At 27.0% G+C, this 18189-nt stretch overlaps 1 protein-coding gene and 1 long non-coding RNA gene across 13 annotated transcripts in view; both read right to left on the reverse strand.

The window, feature by feature from the left end:
• LOC127250209 (ABC transporter G family member 14-like) overlaps positions 1 to 5568 on the reverse strand; it is a 38989-nt gene extending 33421 nt beyond the window's left edge. Inside the window, exons 1-7 of the mRNA XM_051273370.1 lie at positions 5321 to 5568; positions 4763 to 4825; positions 4514 to 4630; positions 3628 to 3865; positions 3371 to 3526; positions 2719 to 2870; positions 1819 to 2008 (exon numbers count right to left, since the gene is read on the reverse strand). Of these exons, the coding sequence (XP_051129327.1) occupies positions 1837 to 2008; positions 2719 to 2870; positions 3371 to 3526; positions 3628 to 3865; positions 4514 to 4630; positions 4763 to 4825; positions 5321 to 5502 (1080 nt within the window). The 5' untranslated portion in view covers positions 5503 to 5568 and the 3' untranslated portion in view covers positions 1819 to 1836. The remainder of the gene's footprint in view (positions 1 to 1818; positions 2009 to 2718; positions 2871 to 3370; positions 3527 to 3627; positions 3866 to 4513; positions 4631 to 4762; positions 4826 to 5320) is intronic.
• Positions 5569 to 13332: 7764 nt separating this feature from the next.
• Positions 13333 to 17324, reverse strand: LOC127250665 (uncharacterized). Of its 12 annotated transcripts, none has more exons than XR_007838747.1 (7): positions 16994 to 17324; positions 16809 to 16919; positions 16578 to 16671; positions 16075 to 16490; positions 14364 to 14394; positions 14120 to 14140; positions 13333 to 14008 (listed from the first exon to the last, which is right to left on the reverse strand). It is a non-coding gene; the product is annotated as an uncharacterized LOC127250665 (long non-coding RNA). The 12 variants fall into 12 exon arrangements; XR_007838746.1 differs by having other exon boundaries at positions 13333 to 14030; XR_007838752.1 differs by having other exon boundaries at positions 13333 to 14030; positions 14120 to 16490; positions 16994 to 17100; positions 17196 to 17324.
• Between the last annotated feature and the right edge of the window lie 865 nt (positions 17325 to 18189).

Consider the following 18189-nt stretch of genomic DNA (forward strand, 5'->3'; position numbering starts at 1 on the left):
ATATCTCCGTAAAATTACTTCTACTTTTTTATTTTTATTACACAATTGCCACTATTTTTTACATTAATACATTTACAAGGGCAAAAAAGTCTTTTATTCATATTTTTTACCCATTGCCAATATAATATCAATATTCCTTAAATACGTGTCAACTCAATTAAGACTATATTGGACGGAGGGAGTATTTTATGTTGATTACTGTGAATGTTTGAAAAGATTATTTAGTCCTTATTTATTATTCCTCTCTCCCACATAAATATTCAATATTTTTATATCCCTCCGTCTATATAATTTGTTTTTGTTTATTCTTAAAAAAATTATTATATATTTTAATTATATTTCAAATTTTATAATATATATTTTTATTTTAATCAAATTATTTATTTATTTTAATTTTAAAATATAATTATTTATTATTTTATCATTATTTTTTAATACTTAGACGGAGGGAGTATACTCGGTCAACCACTCTATTAGATCATTTTGTTTTGCCTTTTACTTTTCAGATTTAGGGGACTCGTTTTAAATCTTTCTGACAATTAAAAATTGCTGATGTTCAATTCATATTGAAAATATTTTAACTGAACTACCTACTTTTATAAATTGTTTATAAATAATTATTTTAATAAGTAGTTGTAATATTTGATATTTTATTAAGTACTTTGATTGCTCATATATAGAGTTGGCAAAATTATATATTGCCCAAAAATTTGATTTGAACATAGACAAAAAAAAATTGAGATTAGAAATTTGGCATAAAATATTTTCAGACCAAGTCAAAATGATTTAAGTTTAAATATTTTTAAAATTATTAATAAATATATAATAAAATTAAAGTTTAATTACATATTCAGTCTTTAATTTCTTAATTATCAATAAAATATTATTTTATTGTTATAATTATAATTATTTAATTAGTACTCCCTATGTCCCATATCTATATATCCATTTGCTTTTGAAACTGAGTTTTAGAAATATTAGTATTATATTGGGATAAAGTAGAAATAAAGATAAAAAAACTAAATTACTCATATTAGTATTGTATGATATAAAAGTAATGACAAATATATTGTATATTGAAAGGGTATTTATAACGTTAGATAGATGATATAATTACTAAAAAAAAAAAGGAATTGATACTTTGTTATGAGATGAACCAAAATGAAAAAATAGATAGACCGTTAAGGGACGGACGGACTATAATTTATTTTTAATTAAAAATTTTGCAAAATATAACTAAATTTAAATTGTAAAAAAATGAATGTATTTATTTTATACATAATCACACACTAATATCAAAATATATGTAACTTTTACATAAATTACAAATATACAATTTCATATACAATTAATTTATTCATACAGTGTGTAAAAAGTTTTGACAATTTTGTGTTTCGATTTTATGTATAAAGTAATTGTATTTGTAATTTAAATAAAAGTTAAATTGTACTTTGATATTAGTATATGATTATTTTTACTCAGAAAAAAAATGGATACTTTGAGTGTGACATACAAAAATAATAAAAATGATTATTTGAATTAAGACGAAAAAAATAATATATTATTTTAACAAATAATATAATTGTAAGATTAATTTATATACTTATTTAATTCGATTAAATATAAAACAACCTAAAGTTTAGTATAAATACTATTTGAATAAATTAATTTTAATTTACACATCTAGTATGATTAATTATTAATTAGCTGGTTTTAATCAATATCGGATTTAAATCAATTATAGAAAATATATAGCTAAATAAATAAAATAATATTATTCACCATAATCATAGGATAGAACCATGGCTAAAGAGTTACCTGTGGTAGTTGTGAGTCTTAAGGTTGTAAGAGGACATGTCCGGTATGGGGCGCAATTTTGTCCAGCGATGAGCCATGGTCGAGGAGCGGTTCTGATTCTGCCGATGTATGAGCCCTCGTCCGTTTTTCAGCATGCGACGCCCAAGTCACCGAATAAAGTCCTGCAATAGTGAGTACTCCTCCAAGAATGCTGATGCAAATTAAGTAGAAGTCATGGAGCAAACCATTGTTTTCGAAACTTTAGTAGCTTCAATATGGGGGACAAAAAATTATGTAGGTTTGGTTCGGCAAAAAGCTTAAGAAATAATAATATTTCAATATTAAAGGGAGGTGATAAAAAGTAAAGAGTAGTAAACTAATTATTCTTGGTTAAAGTATGTGTAATAAATTGCGGACGAATAAAGTTACTTACTATAAATAAATTGTGCATAAATTATCTTTTTACCTGTCTCAAAGCATTTTTTTTCCTATTTTATGTAATTATATATTAATATCAAAATACCCTTAACTTTTACCTAAACTACAAATATAACATTACATATACAATTAATTTATTCATGTTAAAATCTTGCACATTTCCACTAATCAATAAAATATTACTCTATGTCCAATTTCTATTGTCTTAAACTATATTTACACAGTTTTTTTTTTCAAGGTGATTGTCTATTTGTTATGATTTGACAAATTTGCCTCTGTTTAAAAAAAAAAAACACAACAATAGTTGTTGGAGCGTCCCAAATAGAAAAATAGGACAGTAGTTTATGGACGAAGACAGTATTATTTTTTAATGTACTATAAAACATCAAAGTCTTTTGAAATGGAACGAAAGGAGCATAACGGTAGTGAACGGAGAGAGAATATGTAATTGCAAGATGTATTGATCTGAGATATGAATGTAACCTGCCGACATAAATAGGAGTTCCGAGGAAGATTTTGGTGAGGAAAGTGGAGGCGATAAATTGAAGAGGGAAGTAGAAAGCAACGAGGGCCGGGCCGATGATCTTGTTTGACCATGTTGTGATGCCGTAGTTAAATGCCGATGTTATGAGTCCCTAAAATGAGTAGAAAAATGAGACAACACTAAACAAGTAGTCGAATATATATGTACACAAAAAAAATATATGTTGCTCGGGTGCAAGTTTTCTAAAGTCTAAATAGAGACTCGAGGAATAGAAACTATATATATATATATGTATATAGTAGTTGTTGCATTATTGATTATAATTAGTCAATATTAACAGACAACACACAAAATATATATTTACCTAATATGAAATATAAATCGATTATTCAAAATATCTATTAATATAATAAAAATATAGCACACGACAATACTACACAAATGATTTATTTTCATGTGTTGATTAGAACTAATAAAAAGATAATGCAGAGAAACCCCAATTAACACTTTATCTGTGTATATATATACACTTCTTTGTTATTCAATTTTAAAATTTTTTCTATGATAAAGATGGTGTTATATAACAAAAAGAAATATGTTGCCCGAGCGCAATATTTTCTAAAGCCTAAACAGAGGTTCGAGAGAACTTACAGCGTAGCACGCGGCTAAGGCTTCAGATTGTGTAAACACCCAATCCGATGAATCTCTCGACAGAAAGAAAGAAGTGAAAACCAAAAACATCAAAGCGAAACAATGCGAATATGCCGTCACTGATATACAAGCTGGATACTCGACTAAAAGTGGAGCCTGCGAATTAATTAATTAATCAAACAAGATAGCTGTAAAGATATAACCATCGCAACGATGAGGAAAAAAAGTCGTAAACGATTGTGAGCTAATATACACACCTGAACAGCAAGATAAATTGCCTTGCAGAAGCAGTTTCCCATGAAGCATAAAATCCCGAGCTGCCACTTATCGAAGCCTAGCCCAGCAAGAACACTTGGCTCTGCAAAATCGAACTCTTTGCGTCCGAGAAGAGCCGGGCCGCGAAACATGGCCAAAACAACAGCACCAAAAATAGAAAGAAGAACACCTCCTACCTTTGCTAGACCCTCAAATTTTCTTAAATTTAACTTCTCTGTTCTGCAGAGCAGATAGAGATGGAACATATAGATGACAGTGAAAACATTATAAATTCAAAAACTTTTTGTTTTATGTTTCTTGACTGAATTTTTTATATTACTAAACAGAATTAATTTTGATTCTCTCTGCAATTTCATTTGTTACTGTATGAAAAAAATGATTGAATGGTTGTCTACTTCTTATATCACATTACCAAGTTTTTTAATCCCTTATCTTTCCCTTTTTGTCATTTTAGAATTTAAGTGAATCATATTTGAAGATGGTGCCGTAAATAAAATTTTTTCACTAAAATAGTTTTTCAGTGCCGGACTCGCCACGTTAGCAGCTGTTGTTGACGCGGTTGACATATCATTGCAACGTAAATGATAAAGGAGATCATATACGAGACTAAAAAGATAGTTTATCAAGACATTTTATAAAATTAAAAAAAAAAAAATCCATCTATCGTTGATGTGACATCTACGTGGCGATAACATGTCAACTGCGTTAGCATCATGTCAGTAACTACGGGTTAACATGGCAAGTACGAAGGATCATTTACTAACTATTTTCAGACTTATCCAATTAAAATCATAAAATAATAATAATAAATAAATAAACCAATTTACCAAGATATATATATATAGAGAGAGAGAGAGAGAGACTAACCCCATAATCACAGCTAAAATGAAGGTAAAGACTGGAATCGCAGGCTGTGTAGCAGCAGCATAAGTTGGATTTGTGTACTCAAGGCCAAGAAGAAGCAACAGTTGGTTCCCAAAAATCCTAAATCCAATAGTATTATTTCAACATCAACTGTTTGTTGCCTACCTAGGGATCTCGATTAACTTTTATGAAAACAACACAATATATATATATATATATATATATATATCTCCATATCTTCCAATTACTCACCCAGTTAGTCCGAGGAAGCAGAACGTCAGTAAATAGCGCATCTTAAGCGGCGGCCGTTGTCTTCTACATTCACCATATTTATTATCAACAGCTTGCTGTTAGTTACACAACAATTTGGATTTACTAATCGTTTGCAGTACTTTATCATGTTTCTGATTGCTAAGAACAGAGAACAATTTTGACGATATTTCAAATAACACAATACTTAATTACACCGCTACAAGATTCGAATTAGATTAGCTTCGATCGTTTTAACACTCAACAGATTAGACCAAACCAAATCAAACCAAACGAAAGTGTTTCGTTACAGAAAAAATTTCCGATTTGCTAATCGTTTGCAGTTTAGCATGTTTCAAATCACAAAATTAGATAAGCTTCGATTTAACAGTTAACATATTCGACCAAACTAAACCAAACCAAACGAAAATTAACCTAGAACGTTGAAACTCAACTGAAATTGAATAAAAAATTAGGATCAACGTTCACCAGAGTGCAGAAATTAACCTTAAGCCATAGATCTGATTCGAAGCTGCAGAGATGAAATCGAAGGAAACTTACTTTTCCCCAAAATAGGCGATCGGTGCGAGAATCGCAAGCGCAATGAGGATTCGATAAACGCAGAAGACGACTTGATTGACGCCGTCGTTGAGTGCAACCTTGGTAACGACTTGACTGCCGCCGAAGAACAGCTGCACCACCACCATTGCTGCATGTGCTCTCCACTCATTCGCCGTCGCCATTTTTACTACTGGAGCTCCTCAGCAAAGTTCGCTAGGTGTTCATCACCACGGTAGCATCAACGTGCACCATCCACTGCTCTTATATATATATCACTGCTCCTCCTGCAACTGCCACGCGGACATAACTACCTTAAGTATTATTCCATTAAATTATTGTTATTTGAATAATAATAATAATAATAATATTCTCTCTGTCCATCTAATATGAACACATTACTCGTATCGAAATTTAGATAAAATATAATTAGTAAATAATTAAAAAGTATATTAATAAAAATAATTATACATTAAGATTAAGATAACTAAATAGTTTAATTAAAATTTAAAAAATTATAAAATTTAAAATATGATTAAAATGTATAATTATATTTTAAAAAAAATAACAAATTACGTGGGACAGATAAAAATAAAAAATAAAAATAAATTATGTGAGACGTAGAAAATAATAATAATAATAATATCGACTAGTTAATCATCACCATATTCATTATCTAAACAACACATGCAAATATAGTACACATGTATTGGCAGTTTCGTTTTCTATATATTGCTAATACGCCCATCAAATTTATTTATTTATTTATTTCATTAAATATACTCTATTATTATATTTGAAAAATTTAATATTTAATTATTATTATTCATTCAACACTTATACAATGAATACAACTATTTTTATTATATTTTTTTATCTTCATTCTATCAAATTACTAACTAAATTTTCAAAAATATCTCCAACTGTTTTTTATTTTTTCTATTTTTTGAATAATATATTTAATGTTTTTAATTCGCGTGTCGAACCCAAATATACTCCCGATAGAGGGAGTATATTTTATGTGATTAAAACAATTACTACTATATATTAGTATTTGTTTATGTATTCTATTTGTGTTATATTAATATAGATTTTGTACTTTTCGTTTATATATTATTTCTTCGGTCCCGTAAGTATGTATTCATTTACTTTTTGGACGTTGAACTTTAAATATTAATATTATATTAAAAATACAATACATTTATTAGTGTTCTATATTACAAATACAATAATATTGGTATAAAATATTGTGCAAATATAACGATATTTTAATGTTAAGTACAATAACACAAAAGTCAAATGAATATCTTGTCAAGAAACTGGGGAAATATATGTTATTGAGAATATACTATATGTGCATATTAACATTGTGCTGATTAATTATAGTCATCATATTATTCTATAGTTCTTCCTCTGTCACACTTATCGTGTTTATTTTTCTATTTTTGTTTGTCTCATTTATTCTATCATTTTTTTTTTGGAAAAATATTATAAACTTTAATATCATTTAAAAAAATTTAATTTATAATTTTTAAAATTTTAATTAGACTAATTAGTTATTTTAATCTTAATCTAAAATTATTTTTATTATACAATAATTATTTTTACTAATACATTTTTAATTATTTACTAATTATATCCCTCCTAAATTCTCATGTTTACAGTAAATAGAATATCGTAAGTAAATAGAATACCGTAACCGAGACGGAGGGAGTAATATTCTTACATCAAATTCTTAGTTTTCTTTTTCTCGCAAAAATTGAAACAAATATTATTTTTCAAAACTATACAAAGTTTGAACAAATTAAACATGTAAAAGTCGTGTCATAATTCCTCAATAATTGGAACAAATATAAATTATATGGAGTACGAGGGACCATTCAATTCATTACAACGGTGACAAAACTTTGTCGGTTGATTTTTGTTTTCGCAAAATTTGTTAGATTTTGTGGTGTTATAGTCTTCTGAAATTTTGTGGCTCTGATATTTTTTCTTTGATTGGTTTCATTTTAATTTTTTAATTTTTTTTTTTTTTTTTTGCTTATTATATACTTTCTATGTCTCATATATATATATATATATATTCAAATATATATGCATTCACTTTTTCACATAGTTTTAAAAATATTAATATTATATTATAATATAGTAGAAATAAAAGTAAAAAATTAAACTAACTTTTTAAGTATTGTACTCCCTTCGTCCCAGATACTATGTTCACATTGTTATTTCTGTTCGTCCCACATACTATGTCACTTTCTTTTTTTGAAATGATTACATTTTAATCTCATTTTAAATTTTTAAATTTTTTTTAATTTTAATTAAACTAATTAGTTATCTTAATCTTAATTTATAATTATTTATATTATAGGATAATTATTTTCACTAATATATTCTTAATTATCTACTAATTACACTCCTCCTAAAATATCGTGTAGCAGACACGGTATCCGGGATGGAGGGAGTATAATATAGAAGTAATACATTTGTGTAATATCTTATAAATTGGAAGAGTATTTGTAATGTTAGGTAGATAGTACCATTATTAAAAAAAAAAAAAAAATTTGTTATGGGACGGACCAAAATAAAAAAAAAAAAAATTGATATATTGTTAAGGGACAAAGAAAGTATAATTTAAACCCACAAAATATCACATTTATATCAGTAAAATAGAACTAATTAAGTTCCTTGTAAAGAATACGCATTGTAGATTAAGGTGCTTAAGTTTATTATCTTAACTTTTGTAGTTTGATTCTCGAGTTTTGTCTCAACATATTGTACTAATAGCGTAGTAATACATATAAAAAATCACACTAGATGTAAATCAACAACACATAAAATAGAATTAATATTGCATATTAATATTTTGGGAAAAATTAATTTTAGTCTCAATATAATCAATATTAATTAATTTTGGTCCCAATATAAAAAAATTCATCAATTTTGGTATCAATATAAATAATTTTAATCAATGTTGGTCGCAATATAAACAATTTTAATCAAATTTTGATCACACCGTTAAAAACCTAACGGAAATTGCTGACGTGGATGCAACGGCATTGACATGACAGCTGACCTGGAAACAACAAGGCCATATACAATTATACACGGTCGTATATCTTTCTTTTTTATTATTATTATTTTTTTTATAATATATATTGATTTGAAATAGTTGATATAGTAAAAATGAAAAAAAATCAGTATCAATAAAATATATCAATTTTGATTTCAATATAAAAAATTTAATCGAGTATGTTCTTTTTAAAAATTTTGCCTACAATTTTACTATTTATCAATTTTTTCCTCCCATAAACAATCAATTATACACTTTTTTTAATATTTTTTATACTATTATATTAATATTTAATTTGGCATTTCAAAAATATTTGTTTAATTGGATGTTCATAGGAGTGAAAATTTTGGTGATGTGTAAAATTTTAGATACAATTTTCCAAAAGAATATACCTGATAAATTTTTTATATTGAAAATAAAATTGATACATTTTAATTATATCGAGATTACTATTGAATTTCTTCTATTTTAACGATATCTAACTATTTGAAATTCAAAATATGTTTTCTTTTAAAATATACAAAAAATATAAAATTTTAGACCAAAAAGAAAGGTACACGTGTATAATTGTGCACGGCCGTATGACAAACATGGTCGTGTATAATTGTACATTACCGTATTTTTTCTAAGTCAGTTGTCATGTCAACGCCGTTATGTCCACATCAGCAATTTCCGTTAAATTTTTAACGGTGAGACTAAAATTGATTAAAATTGTTTTTATATTTGGACCAAAATTGATGAATTTTTTATATTGCGACCAAAATTGATTAATTTTAATTATATTGAAACCAAAATTGATTTTTTCCTCTAATATTTTATACCACATATGATGTATATTATATTTTCATATGTTATCTATACTATTTTTATAAATTGATTGGAGCAATCACCACAGTGCCGATAAATTCTCATTTAGTTGAAATTTTGATAGAAATTAATTGTTGTGTTTTGCATAATTAAATGTTGTTGGATGGAAGTTAGATTGTTTGAAGATGAAAGACATCATTTTGGTCCACATCAATAAAGACAAAAAAAAAAAAAAAAAAAATTAAAAAAAATTAAAAAATTAAAATATATATATATATATATATTTGTTGTCTTGTAGGTTGTCCCTTTTGTTCAAAATTTGGGGCACTTCATAGTTCATAGTTATATTAATTACAATGAGACTTATGTGCACCTTTGATCATCAATGCTTTTTAAACTATTGATTTGTGTTATTCGAAAAAATTATCATAGTATCATATGTTTTATAGAAATATATTATGTATTTTATAAAATTATGCATGTGCGCTAAATTCTTGTGTTGCATTTTTAAAATATGTCTATAAATGATGTTTAATATGAATTTTTTATCGGTGTTTTCGAAACTTAGTCAATGCTATTTAAAGAAATCAGTACGTCAAAGTAGCACTGTAACCTATATCATATTATATATATTGAAAATCGAATTAGTAAAATAAGTGTTTAAATGAACAAAACCTTAATTTCTTCAAAATTTTAACTAAATGATATAGTAATACAAAATTAAAGTAAAAACGTTAAAACAAAACTCGAGAATCAAAGTACAAAATTTTAGATAACAAAATTAGGCACCTTAATGTCCAGGGAATAGTCCCTCGTGGGCCAAAAAGTATTCATTATTATTATTTTTCCCATTTTTTTTCAATTTTGGACAATTTTAAAAATAGCATTCCTTTTATTCATTAAAAAAGTATGACATTTATTATCTTTATCACTTCAAACACAAACTACACGATCGCTGTATTATTTAAGTATCATTTTTTTTAATTGTAATTTTTCGAAAATAATAATAAAAAATAAAAAATATTTTATACAAAAGTCAAAAGATTAAAAAAATAAAAATCAAATACTCGTTATTAAAAGTAAAAAGAATATTACATAAAGTCGAATATTCTAAAGCAATACTATATTTTATTGGCACAACTGTTCATACCATATACCAAAAATTATTTCATCATGAATAATATTTTTAGTAAATTTAACTTGCATATTATAAATATTTTTAAACATATGTATATATATATATATTTATATCAATATCATTAAATCAATTAAATCACAAAGGCAAAGCAAATCTTTTGTTCTTTAGACGGAAAATACCACCAATTATCATTTTTACATACTACTTCATTTGTCCTGTATACTTATCAGTTTTTCTATTAAACTTATGTATAATCTATATATTTAGAGAACTTTATTCATTCATAATTTTATTATTTTTACTTTATTAAATAATAGTAAATTTTTATTTTTACAATTTATTTTGCTATTTTTTATTAACTTTTTAACCATTCAACATACAAAACACCATCACAAATCTACATATATACCAAGTAACAAAAATATTTAATATTATAAACACTAAGGGTGTGTTTGTTTGGGGGTTTGGATTTTGGATTGGGATTTGAATAGTAAAAATTTTGAATTTGAATAGTTGTATGATGTGATATAAATAGGGTTTGATGTGATGTTTTGAATGTAAAATTTATTTTTAGTATAATATAAAAAATGAAAAATAGGTGTTTGATTTGATGTTTTTGGGGGGAAAAAATTGGACGAATAGTGGAAATCCTCCAAAATCCTTCAAACAAACACACCTTAAGTGTATATTTGGTTGTAGTTTAAAATTAATTTAAAATGAAGTGTTACATTTGAATTTTGATTTAATAGTATTTTTTGATGTGATATTTTATAAAATTAGAGTAAATAATGTATTATTGAAAACCGTATGATGTTTTTTATTTGAAATATATATATATATAAATTAAAATAAAAATAAAAAAGAGAGGGAGTGTGTTTGTTTTAGGCATGAAGATTTAGATTTTACATAGTAAAATTTGAATTAAAATAGTTATTTTAATATAATATGGATAAATATAATAATTTGAATATAAAATTGTCTTTTATATCTATAATATAAAATTATAAAAAAATATTTTGAGAAAAAAAAATTTTATGAGTAGTGAAATACATATATATATATTTAAAAAAAAATAAGGAAACATATATGCCCTAAATAAATTTTATTTTTGATGAAATTTTTACTAGAGAAGAAAAGTATTTAATGTAAAAATATTATTATAATCGATATATTGGTTTTATTTTTATATATAGACTAGAATTTAGGAGTTTTGAAAAAAAATTAGAATAATAAAAAAGTTTATATCTAATGATAGTTATGAAAAGTAAGCTGATGTAATGTTGTTTTTTCTTTAGAATAAAGAGTAGGGAGTAAAAATAAAAATTAAATAAATATTGTTTAAATTAAAATTCCAAAAGTTTCTGGTAGGGATTTATACTCTCAACCTATTACCTTCAATTTTAGGACTTATTTTCCACATGCTAAATATTACTTTTTTGGGTGAAACTTATGTACAATTTTATATAACATTTTATTAGACATTTATGAATATTTCATTGGATTTTGATTTAGAAAAATATTTTTTTTCAAATTATTTTTAATACAAAAGGAGTACTATAGTATTTCAAAATTCATTCCAGACTTATTTACATGCGTTTTATTTGTCTTTTTTTTTATTTTGTTGTTTTAGCATTTTATTTGTATTGTTTTTATGGGTTTGTTTGTTTGACTAAATTTTTATCTATACAATTCACAGTATATTTATTATATTTTACCATTTTATAAAAAATTAATATTCAACATAAAATATTATATTTTTACAGTAGACTTAAATTCCACGAAAGAAATATTTCAAACTAGAACTAATTTTTGGGGTTATTATGCTTTGGTTTTAATTTTTTTATTTGAAATTTATTTTATTTAATATTTTGTAAGAAAATATAAATATATTTTAATAATAATGTTTTTGAGACAAAATAATAATTAATTTTACTTTTGAATAAAAAAATTGATATATTAAAAAAGAACCTATCGAACCTACCAGAGTTCTATGGGAATTAGGGAAAAGGTTTGAAAAAGAGTAAAGTGTGTTTGTTTTATATTTCACATTAAAATATTAATATTCAATTTGTATTTTTAATAAAAATATTATATCATAATCAACACATTATTTCAAGTTACAATCAAACACAACTTAAATAACTAAGTAATTTAATAATGCAACACATTTTAGAAAATAATATCATTAATTTAATTAATTAATTATTATTTTTAAATTTAGTAATATGAATAAAGAGAAAGTCAATTTAATACACAATATCCACACAGAAAAATAACATACATGCACACACAGTCTAAGTGCACGCAATCACTACATCATAAACAAAAAAACAAACACAACAAGATAATAATAATAATCATACACACATATATATATGCACACTACAAAAATTAATTCTATGCACGAAGATAAACATACACAATCACGTATATAAACAAACATACACACACGTATGGACATATTAATAAGAAAATCAACTTTATATATGCAAGCATCCAACAACAAAGTCGTGTAAATAAATTCATTGGAAAAGAAATGATATGAATAAATAAATAAAATTCAATCAAACATACCAGAAATAGTTAAACAAACATTCATGGCCAAAAACTAAATGCACAATATAGTGTTAAAACTAACTTTATTAGGGCAACACACACATTTCTGTCATTAACTTATATTCATGATCTGCAGAATATCCATCAAAATCAACATTATAAATGCACAAAATAAAGGTTCAATCAAACTTATATATATACATCTAAATATTTCAATGGTAAAGTCAATTGATCATATAATATACATATAGCAAATACATCATTTGCATGCACCTTAGCAAATACGTCACAAACATTCTTACAAAAACATACATTCATATATAGTGTAAGAAACATACCCATCCACATACATGCATATTCATCCATCCATCCATCCACACACATACATACACACACATCCACAGACACATACACCCACCCATCCATCCACCCACCCACCCACCCATACATACATACATACATTCATACACACCCATATACATACACCCAAACATACATACATACATTCATCCATTCATACACACACCCATATATATACATTCACCCATCCATCCACCTACACACACACACACACACACATACATCCATACATGCATGAATGCATTATTTATATATATACATACTTGCATGCATCTTAATAAATTGCCATAATAACATTTCAAAAACATTGCATTGCAATAAAGAAAGTTATTGCTCAATTCGAAAATAGCAAAATAAATATACTAAACATAATATACAACATATATAAATCATAATGCATGCATACAATTTAATATGTTATTATAGTTATCAACTTCATTCCAAAATACTTTTAAAAAACCACTTAAATTTATCTTAGTAAACTTATAAGGATCATGTAAAAAGTACAAACATAATATATACTTGCACATAACACATACACACCCATACACATATATAAGCATATAACAAAGTCGATTAAATATGCATTAAGAGAAAACACAACAACTAATGATCTACATACATACATACAACAAAAAAAAAAAAATAAATCAACTTCTTTTATGCAAGCACAAAAACATAAAAAAGAAAGATAAATAAATAACCTTTGTAAAAAACTTACCTTATGCATTGGAACCTTATGTTCACTTCCGATGTCCTGAAAATAGAAGAGTGTGTACCTATCAATTGTCAAGAAGTAATTTCACTCATTTGATATAAACACACACACATATCTGGAGCTTGATGTAAATAACTTTAAAGCCCTTACCAAAATCTTGTTGTCGACTGACTGCACAAAGGAAACAACAAAAAAAGAAAGTAAAATATAATACAACAGAAAATTCTATAAGATGGTAAAGGCAAATAGATGGTCTTAATGCATGCTTTTAACATGAAAATTAGACATAGACTTAAAGTGCATAAAGTTTCTAATGTTAGGGTTGAAAAACAAATCCTAACATGAATTGCATATGTAATGATCATACAAATGTGAGTAAACAAACATCACTCACCAAATGAATTGCATGTTCCAGACAAGAAATGCTGCAGGGAGCCAAAAGAAAAAAATATAACTAATTTTGATAAAGTGAAAACACTAATGGTAGGAGAAAAAAAACTGAGATTTTCAACAATTTATAAGAAAATAGTTTTGACAGAACCCAGAGTTGAGTAGAACCCGAAACAAACCAGAACTGATATAGGCTCAGACCAGTCCCTGATCCAGACCCAGACCAAGACCCAAACCAGAAGCAAATCCAGACCCAGATCCAACCAAGAGCCAGAACCAACAGAGACCCGAACCAGACCCAAATCCAAACGCAACCCAGACCCATTATCGGAACCAAACCTGAACCAGACCCAAACCCAGACTACTACTAACCCAGACCCAAACCAGAAGGAAATCCAGACCCGGACCCAACCCAGACCCAGAACCAACACTGACCTGAACCAGACCTTGAACCAGACCCAAATCCAGTCCCAGATTCAGACCTAGAACCTGACCAACCCAGACCCGTAATCAGAACCAGATCTGAATCAGACTCAAACCCAGACTACAACTGACCCAGACCCAAACCAGAAGCAAATCTAGACCCAGGCCCATCCCAGATCCAGAACTAACACAGACCTGAACCAGACCCAAATCCAGACCCGTAATCAGACCCAGCCCTGAACCAGACCCAAACCCAAACCAGACCCAGGCAATGATCTGGACCAGCTCCGGCCCTACTCCAACAATGGGATTGCAATTTTTAATTTGTGAATTTCAAGCTACAAAATGAAGGTTTAAACATTTACGAAAGTGTAGTAGTGAAGACTATCCAATTATGTAAAAGTTTGAGTTAAATTTAATATTTTTGTATGGCAAATGGATAGTTTTACATACCATTGCTTAGACCACAAATATTATTAGAGAATAAAAGAACGAGAATAGAGATGCCCTCATAAGAAAAGAAGAGGCCAATATAATAACAAGAACATAGATTCTTTAGTAGGGACTGAAATTTGGGGATAGAAAATTTGAATTGAAATAGTTAATAATGTGATATAAATAATTGATGTGATATTTTGAATGTAAAGTTAATTTTTAGTAGAATATAAAAAATAAAATAAAAAATAGGTGTTTAATTTGATATTTTTAGGTAAAAAAATTTGTATAAATAGAAGAAATCCTTCAAAAGCTTAGGATCTACCTAGCGCAACATGGGAAGTAATCTTTACAAGTAGGATGCAAGAAACCAAAAGAAACTGAACAATAATAAACTAATTCACTGTCGAAAAAGTTGGATTTTATAAAGACAAAAACATGATTTTATAAGAAACTCAATGAAGGATCTGAAACACGGATGCAGACGTAGTAAAAATGTTCATATCCATGTTTAAAAATGTGTCCATATCCCTAACTTCAATAAATTAGGGCATGATTTCTAATTCAGTATCAACGAAACTTACAATAAAGAAACTCAAATTTCACACCAAGCATATACACCACCAATTTTACAGATCTAATTCACAACTCAATATCAATCAAACTGTAGAACAATAACCAATCAATTGTTTCTTAGGTTTCAGTAGACCTTAAAGTGTAAATTACATTCTCTTTGTAGAAAAAAGAAAAAAAAAAACCAACAAATTTATAGAACAGAACATACAGAAAAATTCCCAACAGATCGATCAGCAGAAATAAATTAACTTCAAAGGAAAACTAGAATCCCAAAGATTTACCTCCAACATAAACCATAATCAAGTTCTTCCAAATAGTCACTCAAAAGTGACGGAAACTATGAGCCTGAATAAATCACAATTCACAAATCTCAGTTAGTCAGAGTAACAAGAAATTACATATGTTTAGGCACACAGTTTAATTTATTGATTAACAAAGAAACTGACAGGATAGGAAAGAAAACACCAGCTTCTCGCTATAAAAAATTCCTGATGAAAATACCTCAATATGGTTGGCAATCATTATTTCAAGAGAAGACATAACCACCAGAGCAATACACTGAGAAACCAGAAAACATGCCTGTCTCGCTTAAAACAGAACATAGAGATGAAGAAACTGCGTCGTTCGATATCCTTCCATCCATCGCCAGAAAACTGATATTAACTATACCAGAACACGCTCACAAGTCACAACCATCCTAATTCAAAAAACATGGTATTAGAATTCATAGTTGATATTACAAAAGAAAGAAAAGGAGTGAAGGAGATATACGATAAGGATTTACATCTTTGCATCACAAAAGTTTGTCGAGAAGTTAATTGACTACGCCATTGCTGAGACCATACCAGAGAATTGTCTCATCGATCGATACTCAAACCCTAGAAAGACGGCAAGAAAGCACCAGCTTCTCGTGATAAAAAATATCCTCATAAAAAACCTCAATATGTTTGGCAATCATTATTTCAAGAGAAGACATAACCACCAGAGCAATACACTGAAAAACCAGAAAACATACCTGTCTCGCTTAAAACAGAACATAGAGATGAAGAAACTGCGTCGTTCGATATCCTTCCATCCATCGCCAGAAAACTGATATTAACTATACCAGAACACGCTCACAACCATCCTAATTCAAAAAACATGGTATTAGAATTCATAGTTGACATTACAAAAGAAAGAAAAGGAGTGAAGGAGATATACGATAAAGAATTAAATCTTTGCATCACAGAAGTTTGTCGATAAGTCAATCGGCTACGCCATTGCTGAGATGATACCAACGAATTGTCTCATCGATCGATACTCAAACCCTAGACAAACCAAAAAAAACCCTAGACACACCAAGCATAATCACCGATCGCCTCCCCAATTTAATCGAATAGAATCGGTACCAGAATGGTTGCACCTGTCGCATTCTATCTGAAATGCAAAGCCGAAACGACGACGGCGATGAGAATTGAGATCGCTCCCTTCGAAGATGGAACCGCGGCGACGGTGAGCACCTCTCTCTCTCTCTCTCTCTCTCTCTCTCTTTCTCTCTGTGTGTCTTAAGAGTGTCTGAATTTGAGAACTTATAAGCAAAACGTTGCTGCGTACCCACGCAACCTAACGGTCATTTCCGTTACAGAATTAATTATATATATTTTATTACCTTTTTTAATACCCTAATTAATTATGTATATTTTATTACCTTTTTTAAACTCTCTAGTTACTTAATTTTCAAAATTTACAATTAATTATGTATATTTTTTTACCTTTTTAACCCTTACAATTAACTATGTATAATTTATTACCTTTTTTAACCCCAAATTTTCTAAGCTTAAATTAATTTTGTATATTTTCTTACCTTTTTCAAACTCCTCATCATTTAATTTTAAAAACTTACAATTAATTATGTATAAATTTATTACCTTTTTTAACCCCTCACTACTTAATTTTCAAACCTTACAAACTAATTATGTATTTGAACATTGGGTATGTTAATTATTTGTGATTTTTATTATATATGTAATTTTTAATGTTATGTATCAGAATATCAATAATATAAAAAAAAAATAATTAATTAATTTTTTATCACATTACAAATTTTTGATCAATTTTGATTTTATTTAAATAATATTTTTTTAAAAAAATATATAAATTATGAATTAAAATTAATTCAAAATTTTTACTAAAACTTTTATATATTATTTAATTATGATTAAATAAAATAAATTATTATTGTTTTGAATTATTTTTTAAATATTAAATTTGATGATTTTTTTTATTTTAAATAACTGTAAAACAATATTTTATTGAATTATAAAATATATTAAATAATTTTTTAAAAAATAAACATAGATACTAAACAAGACTGAAATATGGCTAAAATTGATCTGAATTTTCAATTGGGCTAATAT

The sequence above is a fragment of the Andrographis paniculata genome, unplaced genomic scaffold (genome assembly GCF_009805555.1).
Source record: "Andrographis paniculata isolate CXL003 unplaced genomic scaffold, ASM980555v1 Contig37END, whole genome shotgun sequence".
Classification (NCBI taxonomy): domain Eukaryota; kingdom Viridiplantae; phylum Streptophyta; class Magnoliopsida; order Lamiales; family Acanthaceae; genus Andrographis; species Andrographis paniculata.